Consider the following 19220-nt stretch of genomic DNA (forward strand, 5'->3'; position numbering starts at 1 on the left):
TACTTAATTAAGCTCTTAATATTATATAATTTATATACTAGAGGCTAAGATATCTATATAATATATTAAAACGATTAATTACTTATTATAAAATAAGAAAATAACTTAGTTAATTATATTATTAAATAAAAGCATGCTTTTTAGCCTCTTATAAAAAAGGATATTTATAACTTTATATAGGTATTATTATTAATTAATAGGTAAGTCTATTATATTAATAAGAACTAGGTTAATAAATTCTTTACCTGCTATTTAAGTATAGAATTAAAGCTATTATAAGTTATAGAATTTATAAAAAAGTATTATATAATAAAAAAGTTACTTTCTAAGTATTATAATAATTTTAATTAAGTAGTTAATATAAAAAAGATAATTAAGCCTTATATATATAATATTAATAAGACTAGTATTTAAATTAATAAGACTAATAATAATATAATAGCCAGAATAGTAATAACTTCTTCCTTAAAGAGGATAAAGTCTAATAATATAACTTAAAGCTTAATAATTAAGTTTATATTAGCAGATAATTAGTATCTTATACCTTATATTATTTTTACTAGTAAGAACCTCTAAAGATAGTAGTTTCTAGCTATTTTTCTTAATTAGAAATATACTTATAGTTTAATTAATTAGTTTAATAATAATATCTTTATCTATTAGTTTATAAAGGTATTTATATTATAAACTAAGCTAAGGGATTTTAATTAATAAAAACTATTAGTTCTAGACTAGTATAAGTTATATATTATAGCAGAATTAATAAAAAAGGCATAAGTATATAAGATTTAGCTTTCTTAATTACCTTTATACTTATTATATATTACTTAGCTACTTAATATTACTTTATTTAGGCTATTAAAAACATACTATTACTAGTTTACCTGCTCTTAGGCCTTATATAAAGTAACCTTACTATACTAATAATAACTCTTCCTAAAAGCTTATAAAAGGGCTTTATTAAAAGCCTTAAGCTATAGGAATATAATAAGTAGTTTCTTAGCCTCTGGGCTTTTCCTAATTAATTTATAAAAGGCATTAATAGTATTAAAGCTAAGGGAGAAGAAATATAAGCACTTTAATAGGCCTATAATACTAATAAAGGCCTAAGTAATTACTAATATAATCTAAAGTATGCCTTAAGGAAGTATAAATATTTAAAAATAACTAGAAGTTATATAAAGTTAAGGAAATACCTTTATTTATAACTTTAATTATATTATAAAGAAGGTAATAAAATATATTAACTAAAAGAATAATTAAATTTAATACTTAAAAGAGGAAAAAGTAATACTAAAGGTATTAATAATAACAAAAAAGCCTATTAGCTAAGTTACTATTTAATTAAACCCTAATAAGGCTTTCCTTAAGATTAAATAAATTATCTTAACTTATAATTAAGCTAAAAAGAATAGACTATATTAAATTAAAGGAAATAAGAAAAATTAATATAAAAAGAATTTACTAAAAACACAAATTACAGATATAATATTTATAAATTAGTTTCCAAACTCTCAGTTAAATTAAATAAATACTTATTATTATAGAATTAATTAAAGTTATGTACGGATTCGGTTGTAATGCTATTACGGGTATGCGGGGACGGGGGGTATGTGGGGTAGCGGTGAGTTAGTCTAGATACTACTCAAAAGGGCTGTAGGTCAAAGCAGCACACCGTCTCGGGTATCACATTCAATAAGGGATTTTAACTACATAAAAGCTCTTGATGTTTCCCTAAATGATGAACTAGTTTTTATCGTCTGATAGGCTCGTATTTACCTACTATGACGAGATTCTTCTAACGAGCTTCCCCTAACAACCCTTCAATTACCCTGAGGGTCACATAGGCCGAGGATTATACGATGTGATATACCCCCTATTTTCAACCTGGTTGCAAAATGAAGCTATGTACAGTGCTACATTAGGTCTGACTCGGGACCCTAAGGGCGGTTTTCTTGATCCTAGTTATTACCCATTCTAAGGCAATCAAGGCTGGTGATTGGGTTTTGACCCAGGGAACAGGTGGCGCCGGCTTGGCTGTAATTCAATTTGCTGCTGCCGCAGTTGCTACTATTGTTTCTATTATATTATCGAATAAGAAGGCTAAAACTCTTAAGGAGCTTAGTGCTAGTTATATTATTAACTATTAAAAGGATACTAGTTAAGGCAAGTTGGCCTATGCCCTGACTTATATAGGCCTTAGATTTAATTATATTCTTAATATTAGTAGTATTACTGGTATTACCTAATTATTTAAGGCTATTAAGCTTAAGGGTCTTATTACTATTATTAGATTCTTAATTTCTACTAATAGTAATAAGTAATTATCTTTAATAAATACCTTAAATTATATCTATAAAGTATAAGGTATTTTTAATAGATCTAAGTAATAATTTATAGAAATAAATTAAGTAATTAACTTAGCTAAGATCTATCCTGTTATTAACTTTAAGGTCTTTTTTATTAATAATACCAAGGACGCGTATCAGTATCAATAGAAGAAACAGAACTTGGGGAAGGTTGTAATTAACATTTGATAACTTGGGGAAGTTGGGAAAGCTAAGTATGACGAAGAGTTTTTTTTGTCTTGTAACTACCAACAATACCTCGATCTAAACCAAACGGATAACGTACATAATAAGCAAGTGTCTCAGACAAGCGAGTGTCTCAACAAACATCAATCAATAAGATATAAATTATCACAAAAACACAACGAACCTCTAAATCAATTAAAACTAACTGCTATACTCTTCCTCAGATACTGAAATAACTATCTGATATATTCTTGCGTTATGCCCTATCTTGCCGCATGCTCCACAATGCCTTTCCTTTGCTTACACCGACCTTCCCTGACTACCACTTCTCAACGATTCTTCCACTGCCTGCCCGTCAACATTCATCTGACCCATCGCTTGCCTTCCTTCCTCTACTATTATTACCCCTCTCTTCTGCAGTCTGGTTTTTTTTATATTCTGCCGCTGACTTAGTATCTTATTTGCTTATTGAAGGTCTTGGTTCTTAGCCCTTAATAAGGCATTCTTGTGCATTATTGCCTTGGTTCCCTTAGCAAGAGACTTGAGAGCTCCTAGAATTGACTCTGGGGAGCTACTTTAGTGCTGCCTGATTTATATATCGAGGTATGCATACTAAAATTATGCTTCAAGCATGGTTTTTGGCGTCTTTGAGACCTAAGGGGTTAAGGGGCTAGCTACCTCCTCGGCAGGCGTTAGGGTCCGCAGCCGCATATTAAACTTTAAGACCATACTTTCCAGGTTAAGAGGCATAAGCCTGGCTCCTCTAAAAGCTAATTTTATATTTTTCTCTATTATTATGGCCTAAAATGCGGTATAAAAAGCCAAGAAGAACTTAATCTTAGAAATATAGGTTATAGAGCATTAAATTAGATACTCAATTTCTTAACTATATACCTTTTTAAGTAGGTTAAAGCACCTAATATTAAGAGGCTAAAGTAGATAAGATAAGTAAGGTAGTATATAAAGCGTGATAATTTTGTTTTTCTTATAATATCTCTTAAAATTGATAGTAGTGACTTTCGTGGCCGTTAAGGATTAGAAGATAATAGTAACTATTTAATTACTTGCTTATATACCGGTCGAAATGTTTTAGCTACTCGAGGCCTACTTTATTATTAGTCTAGCCATTTAGGCTTATCGCAATGACCTAATCGGCTAGGAGGTTACTATCTTAGTACTAGTTAGCAAGGTAATACTGGCCTATATTAATAATAAATAGCAGGATTGCTTAGCCTTCTGTATTAATAGCCTAAATAATAATAATTTATTCCTAGTTTTTAAATTAAATTAATTTATACCTTTTATATATATCTATACCTATAATAACTATTTTACTTATAATAATACCTATTATAAAACTAATCTTATTAAAGTTTTAAATATTATTTAATTAAATATTATACTTAATAATTATATTTTCTATAAGTTTAAATTAATTCTAAATAATATTTAAATCTTTATAATTAGCTCTTTAAGAGTTATATTTATAAAAAAAATATATTTTAAGCTCTTTATATAACTTAATAAAGTTAAAAGCCTATTACTTACTAATAGGTAGTATATTATAATTAGTAAGTAATTAGTTAGCTATTTCTTTTATATAACATAGTCTCGGGGGATATCCTCGCGAATCTAGGTCGAGAATAAACTGAACTATAGTCTGCTCTTCCAGATCAGATAGTTTGCGTGACTTAGGAGTAGCATCGCGTTAAGACTAGATGCCCTTCTGGCGGCGACTAAGGGTTTTCCAGGAGACTATATATATGCTTGCTGCGCGACGGAGACTTAATTTTAGGTCATTTTGAAGAGCTTGAAGAGCAAGAAGAATATTCGCCTCGTTATTAAGCCGTGGCATTGTTGGTTGTTGAGAAATTCATGATTGAATGCAAATTTGGGGAAGTTGAGGGATTTTTGAGACACTCGCTTATCATGTACGTTAGTTAAATAAACTCAATGTTTTATCGGAAACTGAGTATACATGGAATCTTTTGGACCTTGGGATGCGGTTGATTCATTGCAGATATCTTAGACTTAATGTGAGTGTAACTCCTGCCTGTAGTTTAGATTCGGTGGTCAGCACATGGGAATTAGCGCAGAGATCAAGTCACGCACAGAATGTAAAGCTTGAAAAACTGAGAGCCAAATAGTACTAAGATTATATGACGATATACTCTACTTGTTAAAGCCCTTCTAAATCCATATTGACTGCGTCTGATATAGATATCTGAGGACCTGCGTATCCTGGTGGTCCCTTAGCTCAGGGGAAATGCTAGTCATATATCTGCACCCCCGAGCACTTTACCTTCCCTATTTTTAATAATCTCTAAACTAAGTTAGTGGATAATTTGTTTCGCGGTAGTCCTACGTCATATTTTCCGCTGCACACGGCCGAGCTGGAGGCGATAGCGATGGCATTGCGATGCATGTCCGATGATCTGCAACGTCGGGACCTTACTATACTATTGAGTAGCCAGTCTTCACTCAAAGCAATCTCGCGACCGCGTCAGCAGTCCGGCCAGGTCACGGTTCGTCAGATCTATGAGCACGTCAAGCGACTGGGAAATGGAAATAACAGGGTCAAGATGATGTGGATACCATCCCAAGACGACGGCCTCACCATGGGGCATATGTGAGTGCAGACGCGCACCAGAGACGATAGAATATTTCCTGTTCCGATATACAAGATAGGAGACGGAGCGTGAAGTTATGCGATAGGTAGGATAAGGCATAATAGGGAACTTTTCTTTCTTTCTGGGTGGCAAGTCGGCGGCAGATAGACCTAAAGTGGGCACCTAACCTAGAGGCGGTGTGAGCGACAGTTAAGTTTGCGATAGCAAGGGGAAGACTAAGTTAAGAAGGGAAGACAGAACATATTAAATATTAACACCAGTTAACATCATAGTTGGCTACTAGCACTAAATAGCCTCAAGTTAACAGACCATACTTTGGCTGCTGAAGATAGGATGATGAACACTTGAAGAAGTCGGCATTCAAGCAGGCATGTGAAGCAGAGTCAAGCAAGGCTAGAATGGAAAAGACTTAGCACGAGAAGTAGGGCTTTCTTTTATACAGACCGGATCAATGCTGAGGAATCGTAAGTAGCTTAGCGTACCTACTGGCCCTATGAGATTCGTTCTCCCGGGCGTAATAAACTCTATCTATCTATCTAACTGCGACATGATGCTTCTTAAGCATTAATGTGGCGTGAACTGGTGGCTTGGATAGCCATCCAATATGGCCTCTGCCATGTCGTCCTCTGTGTATTTCCATCGAAGTCTTGACCTAGGCATTTTCTTACCGTTGTCAAAGACAAAGGCCAAAAAACAAGGCAAAGAGCGGTGAGGAATTTGGTGATCAAACTAACTGCATTTCCATAGCAAAGCATGCATAGATCACGTACCCCGCACAGCCTTACAAGGTCAGAATCATCATACCCAATCATTTTTATGATCAAAAGAGGTAGTCTCTCTCAGTTAGCTATATATTCAGGCTGACTTTCGTGTAAGTGAAGTTGATGAGTTTTGGTGGAGCTTTTTTTTATTTTGCCTGGCGAAAGAGGGGTTGTGGATGGTACCTTACAAAACAGACACAAGGAGAGTCTTCCCTTCTTTAAGCTTTAGTATAATACAACCATTGCACCTACCTAGCTTTCCAAATCCAGTTACCACTATAAGAATATATCTTAATATTAAGAGATTAATAACACTAATAACGTATATAATAAGCGAAATGGTCAGATAAGCGAAATGGTCACTTTTCCCTTAATCTCTCCTCTTTCTATTTAATTATTTATTTCTTAACTACTTAATATATTATAATTAATTAATAAGGTAAATATTATTTTTACACTTTAGGCCTACCAGAATGACCTAAAATTAAGTCTTTAATATATTATAACGATTTATAAAGTTTATTATAATAACCTCTTTAATTAATATAATAGTATTCTTACTTAATATAATATAATACCTAATTTATATAAATTATTTAATTTAGAGGAAGAAACTCTTATTTAGTTTATTTTTAACCTGGATTTATAAGGATTTTCCCCCTAGCTATATAATATAAAAGAAATAGCTAATTAATTACTTACTAATTATAATATACTATTAGTTAATATATATTAGGCTTTGAACTTTATTAAGTAATATTTAAACCTTAAGATATATTCTTTTTAAAAATATAATTATTAAAAAGCTAAGTATAAAGATTTAATTATTATTTATAATTAGTTTATACTTATAATAAATATAATTATAAGATATAATATCTAATTAAATAATATTTATAATATTAATAAGACTGGCTTTCTTATAAGTATAATTATAAGCAGAATAGTTATTATAAGTATAAATAAATATAAAAAAACTAAAATTAATATAGCCTAAAAACTAAAAATAAATTATAATTATTTAGGTAATTAATATAAATAGCTAGGCAGTCTAGCTATTTATTATTAATATAAGCTAATATTACCTTACTAACTAATATTAAAAAAATAACCTCCTAGGCAATTACTTTATTATAATAACCTAAAATAGCTAGACTAATAATAAGTCTAGTTTAAAGTAGCTAAAGCACTTTAACTAATATATAACTAATTAATTACCTAGTTTCTATTATCTCTTAATCCTTAATAAGTAAGAAAGCTATAACTTAATTAACTTTAAGAGATATTATAAGGAAAATAAGATTATTAGGCTTTATATACTATTTTATTTATCTTATTTACTTTAGCCTTTTAATATTAAGTATTTTAGTATTTTTAAAAATACTTATAATTAAGAAATAAAGTATTTAATTAAATATTTTATAACTTATATTTTAAAGATTAAGTTCTTTCTGGCCTTTTATACTGTATTTTAAGTTATTATAATAAAAAGAAATATTAACTTAGCTTTTAGAAGAGCTAGGCTTATTTCTCTTAATATAGAAAATATAATCTTAAAGCTTAATATATAGTAATAGATTCTAATGCTAGTTAAGGAAATAGCTAGCCTGTTAATACCTTAGGTCTTAAAGGCCCTAAAGACTATACTTAAGGCTTAGTTTTAATTTAAATATATTAAAAAATAAATTAAGAAGTATTAAAATAGCTCCCTAGAGTTAATCTTAGGCACTTTAAAGTCTTTTTTAAAGGAAATAAAGGTAGTTATATATAAGGTTACCTTATTATAAGATTAGGTCTAAGACCTTTAATAGGTAAATAAGATATTAAGCTAGTACTAGAGGGCAAGAAGGACTAAATTATAGAAAAGAGGGGCAATAATAATAAAGGAAAAAAGGTAAGTAATTAATTAGATAGATATTAATATATAGATAGTAGCTAAAGTATCTTAAAATAGTAATTAAGGAAGGTTAATATAACTAAGGGTTTAGTATTATAATATATATAATAAGCCTGGTTATAATATAAGAACTTATTAGGTAATAATTAAGATATTTAAGGAAGAGTATAATAAGTAATTTTAATTAATTAATTAATTTATTATATTTTTATTTTAATTTCTAATTTAAAGGTTAAGAAAAGTAATTATTTTACTTATTTAACTATTTTACTTATTATATATATTAATTATAATAATAATTAAAGATTATAAATATATATTTATAAGGGATTTAAACTTTTTCTTTAAAGTAAGTTATAATATAATTAATAAGTAAGTATTTAAAATAAGTAAGTACTTTATTAATCTAGACCCTAAGACTTTTAAAAAGCAATAAAAACACTATAACTTATTAAATTAATTAAAATTACTTATTATACTCTTCTCTATTAACCTTAATTACCTCCTAATAAGCCTTTATATTATACCTGGCCTTATTATAAGTCCTATAATACCAAACCCTTAGTTAACTTAAACTTCCTTAACTACTATATCTTAAAAATTCAGCCGCTACCTGCATATTAATATCTATCTAATTAATTACTTATAATACTTCTTCTATAAGTAAAGGCCTTCCTTTTTATAATTTAATTCTTTTTCCCCTCTAGCGCCGGCTTAATACCTTATTTACCTATTAAAGGTCTTAGACCTAACTTTATAATAAGGCTACCTTATATAGAAGAATACTTTATCTCTTTTTAAAATACTAAATAGCATAAATATTTAACTCTAGGGAGCTACTCTTATAATTAATAATCCATGCCTATAGATATTTAAAATAAGATTAGACCTCTAATAGTGTTTTTAAGGTCTTTAAAGTCTAGGGGGTCAAAGGTGCTGTAACCTCTGCAAGAGGGGTGTTACAACCTACGCGGCTATATTACATAGCCCTTACAATTTCCACTAATTATAAAAAGATCACTTCTTCTAGTAGTAATCCTCTTTTATTAAATTACTTAAATTATAATACTTTAAGATTAAATTACTATAAATTACTAATAATCCTTAGAAATCTAACTTTTAAATTACTTTTATTTTTTATTAAGCTATAGGGCTACCTTTAATATATAAATAATATTTATTAATACTTTTATAAAACTTAGCCTCCTAGTTATTAATTAAAATATCTTTATATATATAAGCCTAAAATATATTACTTAATTATTAAGAGATATAATACTTTATAAATACTTAGTATTATACTTTATATAGTCTGCAAATACAAACCTAATATAGACTAGTTTACCTGTTTAAAAACATAACTGTTATAAGGGGTCGGGGTCTGTAGCTGTATATTAAGCTTTAAGATAATATTTTCTAAGTTAAAAGAAGTAAGCCTGGCTCCTTTAAAACCTCCCTAGATATTGCTTTCTATAATAGTAGCTTAGTAGGCGGTATAAAAGGCGGGAAAGAACTCAGTCTTAGAAATATAGTTTATAAAGCATCTAATTAAATACTCTATTTCTTGCCTATAAGCCTTTTTAAGCAGCCTAAAGTACCTTATATTAAGAGGTATAAGTAGGTATATAAGTATAATAATCTTATTTTCCTTATAATATCTTTTAAATCTAACTAAGTAATAGCTTTTATAATTATTAAGGATTAAGAGATAATAATAACTATTTATTTACTTAGCTATAAACTAATTAAAGTACTTTAGCTAGTTAAGACTTAGCTAATTATTAATTAATTTATTTTTACTTAATACAATAACCTAGTTACTAGGGGGGTTATATTCTTAATATTAATTTATATAGTAATATTAGCCTATATTAATAATAAATAATATAATTAATTAACCTTTTATATTAACTGCCTTAATTATAATAATTTATTTATAATTTCTAGGCTATATTAATTTTAATCTCTCTTACCTTTTAGTGCCTATAATAACTATCCTAGACTATATTATACTTATTATAAAGCCAGTCTTATTAAAGTTCTAGATATTATTTAATTAAATATTATATATTATTATTATATTTTTTATAAAGTAAAACTAGCCTTAAATAATTATTAAATCTTTATATTTAGCTATTTAATAATATTATTTCTAAAATAAATATATCTTAAGCTTTAGCTATTACTTAATAAAAGTTATAAGCCTAGTACTTACTAATATATTATATATTACAGTTAGCAAGCAGAGAATTAGCTCTTTCTTTTATATATAATAGTTATAAGGGAAAACCTTGCGAATCTAGGTCTAGAATAAATTGAATTATTATCTGCTCCTGTAGATCAGATAGTCGCCTTATCTTTTAGATAGTATTGCATCGCGATTGAATGACGCGTTAACGGCGGCATAAGGCAAAGCGGTTAACTTTATAAGTATCTGCAGCACGTCGGAAACTTATTTTTAGGTTATCTTGGAGCGCCTGAAGGGCAAGAAGGATTCTAGCTTCATTTGAGGGTTGTGATATAGTAAATGGTTGAGAATTAATTGATTAGATTATAAGGTGTAAGGTTGAGGGATTTATGGAGCACTTGCTTGTCTGGAGCACGTACTTATCAACCACGTTAGGGGAATTAATAAGTTACATTTTAAACCAGCTAATATATAATAAGCAAGTGGGACAAATAAGCAAGTGGGTCACTTTTAACTTTATTAGTATTTATACCTTATAAGATAATTACTTTAATAAGTTCTTAAAAGTTTAAATTAAGCCTAAAATAGCTTAACTCTTTATATAATATTAACTAGCTTTTAAATAGCTTATATAAATTTTTATAGAATTATTAAAAAAAATTATATAATATATATAATAAGCATACGCAATAAAAAGGCAGTATATAAAGTATAATAATATCATTCTCCTTATAGTAAATCTTAAAGTCAGCTAAGTAGTAACTTTTATAACTATTAAGGATTAGAAGATAATAAAAACTAATTAATTAGTTAGTTTTATATTAATTAAAGTGCTTTAGTTACTTAAGACCTGTCTTATTATTAGCCTAGCTATTTTAGGTTATAGTAATAGCCTAATTACCCTAGAGGTTACTTTCTTAATACTAATTAGTAAGGTAATATTAAGCTATAAATATAATAATTAGCAGAACTACCTAGCCTTTTATATTAATTACTTATATTATTATAACTTATTTTTAATTTTTAAGTTAAATTAATTTTAACTTTTTATGCCTTTTAGCCTATATAATAACTATATTATTTAAGATTATATTTATTATAAAGCCAGTCTTATTAAAGTTATAAATATTATTTAATTAAATATTATACTTTATAATTATATTTTATATAAGCCTAAACTAATTATAAATAATAATAAGATCTTTATATTTAGCCCTTTAATAATTATATCTTTATTAGAAATATATCTTAAGCTCTAATTATTACTTAATAAAGTTTATAGCCTAGCACTTACTAACTAGTAATATATTACAGTTAGTAAGTAGTTAATTTACTATTTCTTTAGTACTATATAGTTGCAGAGGAAACCCCTACAGATCTAGGTTAAGAATATGCTAAAATATAATTTATTCCTCTAGATTAGGTAGTTTCTGTAAGTTAGGGATAGTATTAGCCTGGGCTTGCATTCCGTGCTTTTAATAGAAGAGGGTTATATAGTAAACTCTGTAGATCTTTGCGGCGCGTCGGAGGCTTAGTTTTGGGTTATCTTGATAGGCTTTAAGCGCAAGAAGCATATTAGACTCTCTACTTAATTGAGGCGTGGTAGGTGGTTGAGAATTAATTGACCTAATGCTGATAATGTATGTTGAGGGATTTTTGTTCAATTCGCTTATCTGTTCCACTCGCTTATCATACACGTTAGTCTTTTCACTTATGTCAGTGAGGTTTCTCGGGTTAAGCATAACTCTAGTGAGGAGGGAAGGCCGTCAGAAATGATAAGGCCACCCTCTGTTATACGTTGCGTGTAGTATTCCATCATCAAACCGATGCGATTGGGGTTCTCCGGTGTGGAATTTGAGTTCAACAGAGTTCCCCGGTTTCTAGTAAGTTACGCAAGGAGGATCCGGTGCTTAAGTCGTATCTTTCCATTGGCAATGTCTAGAGTTTGAAATAAGTGGGAATCTGCCCCGCTATCAAGGCACGTCACCCATCTTTATAACTGTTGATCAAGATTTTGTGGTCTGGTATTTAGAGAGCTTCAATTTTCGCGCAAGCCCAGGATGATAAGAGATATTATAGGAAATGAAGTCTTGACCTTTACTAATTTCTGTCGATGATTTCCATAAGGTTGGGAAGCTCTAGGTAAATACTTTGCGGGTCAGCCGAATACGACTCTATAATTGAACTGACAATCCAAGCCTCTTGCACAAACACTTCAATAGCGCATGCAGGACATCGGGCCATGTATCCGCAGGTACCAGCACCATTCAAGAAGGTCATTACAAGAGCTTTAAGTAATTCATTTGTCTTGGACGCCACATGAAACCAACTTGCCGAACATGTTTCGTTTTTAGCGTTCTCCACCGACTAAGATATCTGTGCCGATCCCCTCCTTTTATTGGGAATTAAAGTTGCGCTTGAAAATTTCCTCCAACACTGGCCAAAGGTTCAATGTAACGTCGACGATGCATCTCCTGATGATCTTGCTTCATGATCGGCATATCGAACCCACTGTTATGCCGAATTGTCTGAGGAACTGCCAGGAAAGCCCGAGGCCAAGACATAATGAACCACCTGCCCCAAGACATGTCATGTAGAATCTCTAATTGCTGACAAAGTTTGATGAGAAAACTGGGCGCCTCTCCCGCCTTTAGAGGCCGTCGTTCCCACCCTCACCACCTCGTGGCTTCTTTCCTGAAACCTCTTGTTGCTCTCTTCGTATGACTTATAGGTGGTCTATTAGGATCTATCCTTCTCGACCATGAGCTTTCCCGGTGCAGCGCCTCCGCCCTCGGGCGTGGAGCCGAACCTAAAGCATCCACAGGATGTGCTAAGGTCGTGCAATTATGCCAGGCAAGCTCTTACCATTGCGTTTGTGTCCGCTTTCGTTGTGACTCGTTTTTATGTCAAGACAAGAGTTATGGGAGGAGGGACAACAAGAGATGACTGTGAGTATTGTTGAGGAAGGCCATCTCGTATTGAACGCTGACCCTGAAGAGTGGCCGCTTATACTTCCTACGTATGGCGCCGCAGCTTCCTATGTCTTGTATGTGTGAAGCTCATCTCTTTCTAGGCGTTGATGATCGGGTATTGTATCACAGCCTGCGTTGGTATGTCCATCTATTCTCAAGCCGTTGCTGTTCTTGCTAACACCTTAACGGCTGGGACTTACGGTGGCGGGCTCAATCAATTGGAAGTACGAAAGGAATATACGCCGTTTTTCTTTCGAGTAAGTTAAATACATATAACAACATGACTAATCTCTAATATTATGGTGTTACAGTCCGGATATACTGCCACTATCTTCTACGCTCCCATGGCTCTGATCGTCAAACTTGCTCTCCTCTTCATCTCATACGAGTCTTCGGAGATGTCCATAAGAAAACCATGATGGGCATCTACATTTTTATCGGCATGCTTGTGGCATACTATGTGTCAGGTCTTTTCATCAAGATCTTTATATGCTGGCCGATCAGCGCGTACTGGAAAGGAGAGACAGACAAATGCTTAAACCAAAGCGCCATCATTTTCGCCCATGCTATCATCAGCGTCATCAGTGACTTGGTCATTTTGCTACTCCCGACCCCGCTCACGTGGTCACTACAGCTATCTAGACGGAAAAGACTCCGAGTCATTGGAATTCTTTGTGCTGGAGGCGTCGCGACAGCTTTCAGTATCTACCGATTGGCAATGATCCTGCACGAGGGCAAGTCTGTAAACCAGGCCATCGTCTTCACAAAGGCGATATTATCTGGGTAAGAACATCCCCCGATTTACTTAACAGTGGGACTAATGGTCAAAGCAATGCGGAGGCCGGGATTGGCTTTGATATGCGCCTGTCTTCCATCTATAAGCGCTCTCCTAGTTCGACGTAAGAGATAATCCTACTATGGAAACCAAAGTCACTCAACCCATGGAGATGTTAGTAGACGTGGAGAGATCGTGATGGCCCGATCCTTCCACGTCGATGCTGGAAGAACAGACAAGGAGGTACACCACGACGCTTACGACTTGGGTCACGACGAGGCTGGATTATTTGCTAGCGTTCAGGCCAACCCAAAGAGCAACTATTCGAGTCGAAGAAGGTCCGAATCTACTGGCTGAGCCATTCTACCGCATTATTTAGGCTTATCAGTACAGCCGTTATGCACATGACGAAATCAGACCTCAGAATCGAGGACGGCTACAGTGTCGATTATGAGATTGGTCCACATGGAGTTATTACCTCTGGTGTTAATACAGAAACCGAAACAAACAAAGGACAAAGACTGTCAAGGAGGCGGGGGCATAAAAGACCTTATTATAGTATTTAATAACACCAAGAAAGTACTAGCAGAGGGCCCAAGCTTTGCACAAGAATCACAATTCTGGAAATAAACTAATACGACGGCGTCTTGGATGATGTTAAGTAAAACACTTGACAGACTAGGCTTTAGCCAGTTAATAAGTACTAAGTAGAATTGAAACCCAGATCATACCCAGAGGAGTTGCCCATACCTCAAGGAAGCGGCGGTGCCTTGGTTTGCAAGAGTGCTAGAAAGACGGAAGGCCTTCCCTATGAACACTTACGACCGACTGCTGAGAATAATGATCTCTGTTTATAATAAGGGGCTAGAGCTCGCTAGTAACCAATAACAAAATTAACTCTTAGTAGAGTAAAAATTTGCATCGCCTTATTTTTACCTAGTAATCTCGGGGATTAATAGATAAGTTAAAGCTAATGCATCCCGCCGTTTATTATACTTAATGGGGCCTGCTACCTTATAAATTTATACTTCAAGTACAACCTCCTAATAGATTAGGTAATTAAGCCTATTAAGGATAAGTATATAAGTAAAAAAAAAGGCCTAAAACACATTTAGCATTTTAATAAGTATATAGCATATCTTAAGAATGGCATCTATCGCATATTAGTGATTAATAGTTACTTACGCTACCTCTCCACTGGTTTCGACCGATTCTGCAAAGAGAATAAGATTATCATAAGCTCTATGCCTTCTTATTTATCTCATATTCTTTAACCTCTAGATAATAGATACTTCGGCCCTCTGAAGCGAGCATATAGTCAATAATCGAACAGCTAGTCAAGTCACATATTAACCATATGACCAAGGTTAACTTCTTAATTACTTTTAAGGCCGCCTTCTTTGCTATTATAGGAGAAATAAATATCAAGTCAGGATTAGGGTATTGGGATTAGCACCTCTGGACCCGGCAGTTATCCTATCAAAGCTAGATATCAAGTTACAAACGCTAACGTCCCGAGTAAGCCTAATAACAGCGGCGGGACGTTGGACTTCCCAGATACCTCATATCCCCACGGAAGCCATTTTATAATCAACACTAACCAAATATCGAATTGCTCGACACCAGAGTAACTCATAGATACAGATATATAAGGCCATAGACGAGCTTGCGAAAGGCACACAAGTTTTAGCACATTGAGTAACCCTTCTCAACGACCAGGTCTATTCACTATAAAGGACTAATAAGGCGCTTAGTAGGCATCGGAAGACAAAAAGAACAAGACTATAGCTTAGTGAGATGACTGCTATTCAACTAGGACAGAACATAATATCTCAGAAAGGTATCAAGAAGAGGATCGAGAAGGAAATAGACGGGAGTGGTAGCCGACCTGGAATAGGCGAAGCAAGTAAAGGGAACCGCGGAAGGTACGGCAAGCCCAGAAACAATATACGGACAATAAGGAAGAGGGAGATTTGATTTACATATATAATTCCGAGTAGCAGCTTGGAATTAGATTTGGTGTGGTGGTGTAATTAACGTTGATATAGATGGGGTGGTGGAAAATCCGTCGTTCGCTTATATCCGCTGCTCGCTTATACGAAACGTTACATGTTTCCAACGTTAAAAGAGTACAAATTTGCACCGCTATTGCGTTGCAATCGTTTTGGACTAAATGAGGGGAGATGGGGATTTCGTCGAGACAACTATGATGACGGCAACCCATAAACCGAGAGTTTTCCCCGTAAAGCCGAAGCACAGCACCACTGGAAGCAAGGCCCGAATAATTGGCATATAGCTCCGCCGAAATATTCGTGCTAGTGGATCCAGGTCGATCTGGACCATCGGTCATGTCGGAGCTTTGAGCTTTGAGCATTGACAAAGGCTGAATCGAGCTCTGATCTAGCAAGTTAAAGTAACGATAATTGGCCAATTCTAGACCCTTAAAACTTGAACTTGGCTCTATTCGAAATAACGCGACCAAGAAAGAGGCAAGATGTTAAGCGATGTAACCCAATGGACTAGTTCGGCGCCAGGTGTATCTCCCGCTTTGGCTCTCCTTCCAGATTTGACTTGCCATAAAACGCACCTTCCCCGAGCGCCACTGCCTCGGAACAGGCCCTGCCAATCTATCCCGCTTTTCGCTACGAGCCCGACCCTTGGCAGTTTGCGCCCTCCTATGTGGGGCTTTGTTTCGGGCCTGTCACCCTCCTCTTGGTTCTTGTCCCGCGTCGTCCCCTGGCCATGGCTGTGGTCAAGGGCTCCAATTATTCAGTCATGGTCATCAACAGGGGCAGATGAATGAAACAACCTGCCTTCCGGTGACTGCACGCCTAGCTATCCGCGAACTAGCTATTAGCGAAGAGACCAAAGTCGACGGCGCGCGATCATGGCGTTAGACAAGTCTTGGGATTGCCGTCAACACTTTCGATTTGTTATATACCCTCAATTCCACAATCGACGTAGCACTCACGTCCTACCAGTTTCTTCAAAGCCGGAATACTCCACCCTACAGTATCTCCATTGACAAGTGCTAGGCTCGCCGCCCTAATATCACAGCATTAATATATTAAGCCGGCGCCATCGATCTCTAGCACTGATCTGCCCCGCTTTCTAGCCCCTCGACTAAATCGGATCATTTTGACACAATGGCTCATATTGCTGGATACATCGTCAATATTGATGTCAACCATATAACAAAGCCGCCCTCTCAGTCCTCAAATGACTTAGTATGAACGCAACTCCCTCGACACTTTAAGTCTTTCGTTTTAGCCCAGGCTTACCTAGCCTGTCTCTTCAGAATCAGCTTCATCCAGAGAAGCCATTTACTTGGGAAGTGCGACAGCCCGACCCACCGCGGAAATACCAGTTCTTCCCCAAGGAGAGGAGGTTGCCGGTCCTTAACAGCAGGACTAAAGGCGTGGACGTCGAGAAGGGTATTTCTACACCTTCGCTGCTAACGAGTGATAAGATAGACAAGCTCGCGCTAGCTTCCAGTGGCCTGAAAAAGAGGCTCAAACAGTATAGTTTGGTCCTACAGCGCAAAATCAGTGTACCAGAGCTTGGGCCCATGACAGCAGTTCAAGAACTTGCCATTGATTCCCGTATGTGATCCAAGCCTAGCATTTGACTTGCTCTTGTGAACTGACTGAATACCAGCGGCTATTCCTGGACGCCCGCCGCCCTCACACGCGCGCTCCACTAGTGTCCCTAATAATTCGTTCGGAGAGTACCAGCTTACTGATACTTTCCTTTACATCTCCAGCGACGATAAAGGTTCCCAGTCTCAGTCCCTCGGCAAAGAGGCTCCTCAGGCATGCCCTCAAGGCATAGCCACCGTCTCGCCGCTTGACCCCCTGGCCAACCCCAAGTCTGATGTACCATTACCCTTACTCCAGCGCCTGCAATCCTTCAACTACTTCCCTACTAGGAATGAATCTCCTAGACATGGCCGCATCAATGGATCCCCTCAAAGCCGCACGGCCACCATACCCAAGTCTTCTATGCCCGATCTCACGACACCTAAGTCAGCATCAACCAATACCACGTCCTGCGGCACGCCGCCTACTCCTGTTTTAGCACCACTAATGGAGTCTAGTGCCGCAGCTCTTAACCTATGGGATGGAAGTTACACTCCTCCCACCATCACGACGGAAGTAGGTAATGCCTCCCGAGGCCACCGAAGGGGTGACTTGGAATCATCGGGGATTATGGGCAGAGGCCTACCGAGGGAGGGATCTGGCTTAGGCACCAACAACGATCCATTCATCCAGAGACCAGAGCCGAGGAGAGGCAAGAGCTTAGAGCAAAAGGCCTTTGAACCGTTGCCTATTGGTCTTAAGCAAGCCGATGCCTTTGAGAAACTCGAGCAGTCTGAACTTACTTTACTTCAAAAGAAAGCGTTCGACCAGGTAAGACGATTTGATATTCTTAAGTCAGCGGATGTCGAGACGCTTTCTAAGGTCAGTCATATAGTCAGTATTGCCAGCGGAACCCGACTAATAATTATACAGGAACTCCGTCACTTGGATGAGAGGACTGAATACTTGCGTCACACCTACAATGCTCTCCGCATAGGCCGCCGGAACCTTCACTCACGCATCTGTCAGTACCTGCGCTCTTCTAGTATCGCCAAGTTCAGCCATGAGTTGTTGCTGAAACAGGAGGAAGTACTTGCGAGTCTGGATGCCTCTATTGATGACTGGGTGATGAAGCTGGAACAGGCAGAGAACCGACGAACCCGCGTTCATCAGAAGCTTCTCGAGCATATTGCTGTAGCTGCGTGCCTACCTGTTGGCGGATTGACCACTACACCGGAGCCACAACAGACCAACACTCCTGCTTCTGGCACCGGTGACATATCGACTCCTTTGCGAAGCCCCTCCAAGGAAATATTCACATCCGCTCGTCCCTCGAGCACCTCGCCCTCGCCTCAACGCGCCGTAGCTCGGGTTCTCAACACCGTCGTGGAGCAGTCTATTATCGGAAAGGTAGCAACACGAGAACCTGAGCAGCATGTGACAAGGACTGCATCTCCGAATCGAGCTGATGTGGAGATCATCTGCATCTATGCTGGTGATGATTTGTATGTTTGACGAAAGGATATCCTGATGCCAAGGCCGTCTCTCCTCTAGCGTTACCACCAACAACCCAGAAAAATGAGCCGGTTGAGGGCGTCATCTCCCTTCTCGCAAATTTCGTCTAATATGGTCTGTAGAAACTGGGCAGCGCCCATCTTTGTCCTTAATCATATGCAATAGATGAGTTGGAAGTTATCGGGAGCGAAGTTGGTGCATGTGTTGCTACCCACTACAAGACGATGTATCCTGGATCAAGTCTTCTTTCCTCAACAACAGGCCCGTGCATCAGGCATTTTTATTTCGGCTCGATTGGTGGCGGGGCTAAGCAACTCAGTCTCTCGACGCCACATCGGAGGGCGAAAAGAACAAACCTCTGACTAGGTGG

The 19220-nt window shown here is 35.6% G+C and overlaps 3 protein-coding genes across 3 annotated transcripts; all 3 read left to right on the forward strand.

Annotated features, from left to right (window-relative positions):
- Window positions 1-1976: 1976 nt before the first annotated feature.
- Window positions 1977-2150, forward strand: BKA55DRAFT_530927 (uncharacterized protein; the record flags this gene model as incomplete). The annotated part of the gene is made up of 1 exon (XM_046189180.1): window positions 1977-2150. A coding segment is annotated over one exon (174 nt), but the record flags the coding sequence as incomplete, so codon positions are not given.
- Window positions 2151-12771: 10621 nt separating this feature from the next.
- BKA55DRAFT_547277 (uncharacterized protein) lies at window positions 12772-14323 on the forward strand (the record flags this gene model as incomplete). Its single annotated transcript, XM_046191005.1, has 4 exons — window positions 12772-12958; window positions 13294-13765; window positions 13913-14095; window positions 14137-14323. The coding sequence occupies 4 exons, from the start codon at window positions 12772-12774 to the stop codon at window positions 14321-14323; spliced, it is 1029 nt and encodes a 342-aa protein (XP_046040882.1).
- Window positions 14324-16903: 2580 nt separating this feature from the next.
- Window positions 16904-18850, forward strand: BKA55DRAFT_530949 (Up-regulated during septation-domain-containing protein; the record flags this gene model as incomplete). The annotated part of the gene is made up of 4 exons (XM_046189181.1): window positions 16904-16968; window positions 17028-17359; window positions 17415-18217; window positions 18269-18850. The coding sequence occupies 4 exons, from the start codon at window positions 16904-16906 to the stop codon at window positions 18848-18850; spliced, it is 1782 nt and encodes a 593-aa protein (XP_046040883.1).
- Window positions 18851-19220: the final 370 nt, after the last annotated feature.

Source organism: Fusarium redolens (assembly GCF_020744475.1).
Source record: "Fusarium redolens strain MPI-CAGE-AT-0023 chromosome Unknown BKA55scaffold_40, whole genome shotgun sequence".
Classification (NCBI taxonomy): Eukaryota; Fungi; Ascomycota; class Sordariomycetes; order Hypocreales; family Nectriaceae; genus Fusarium; species Fusarium redolens.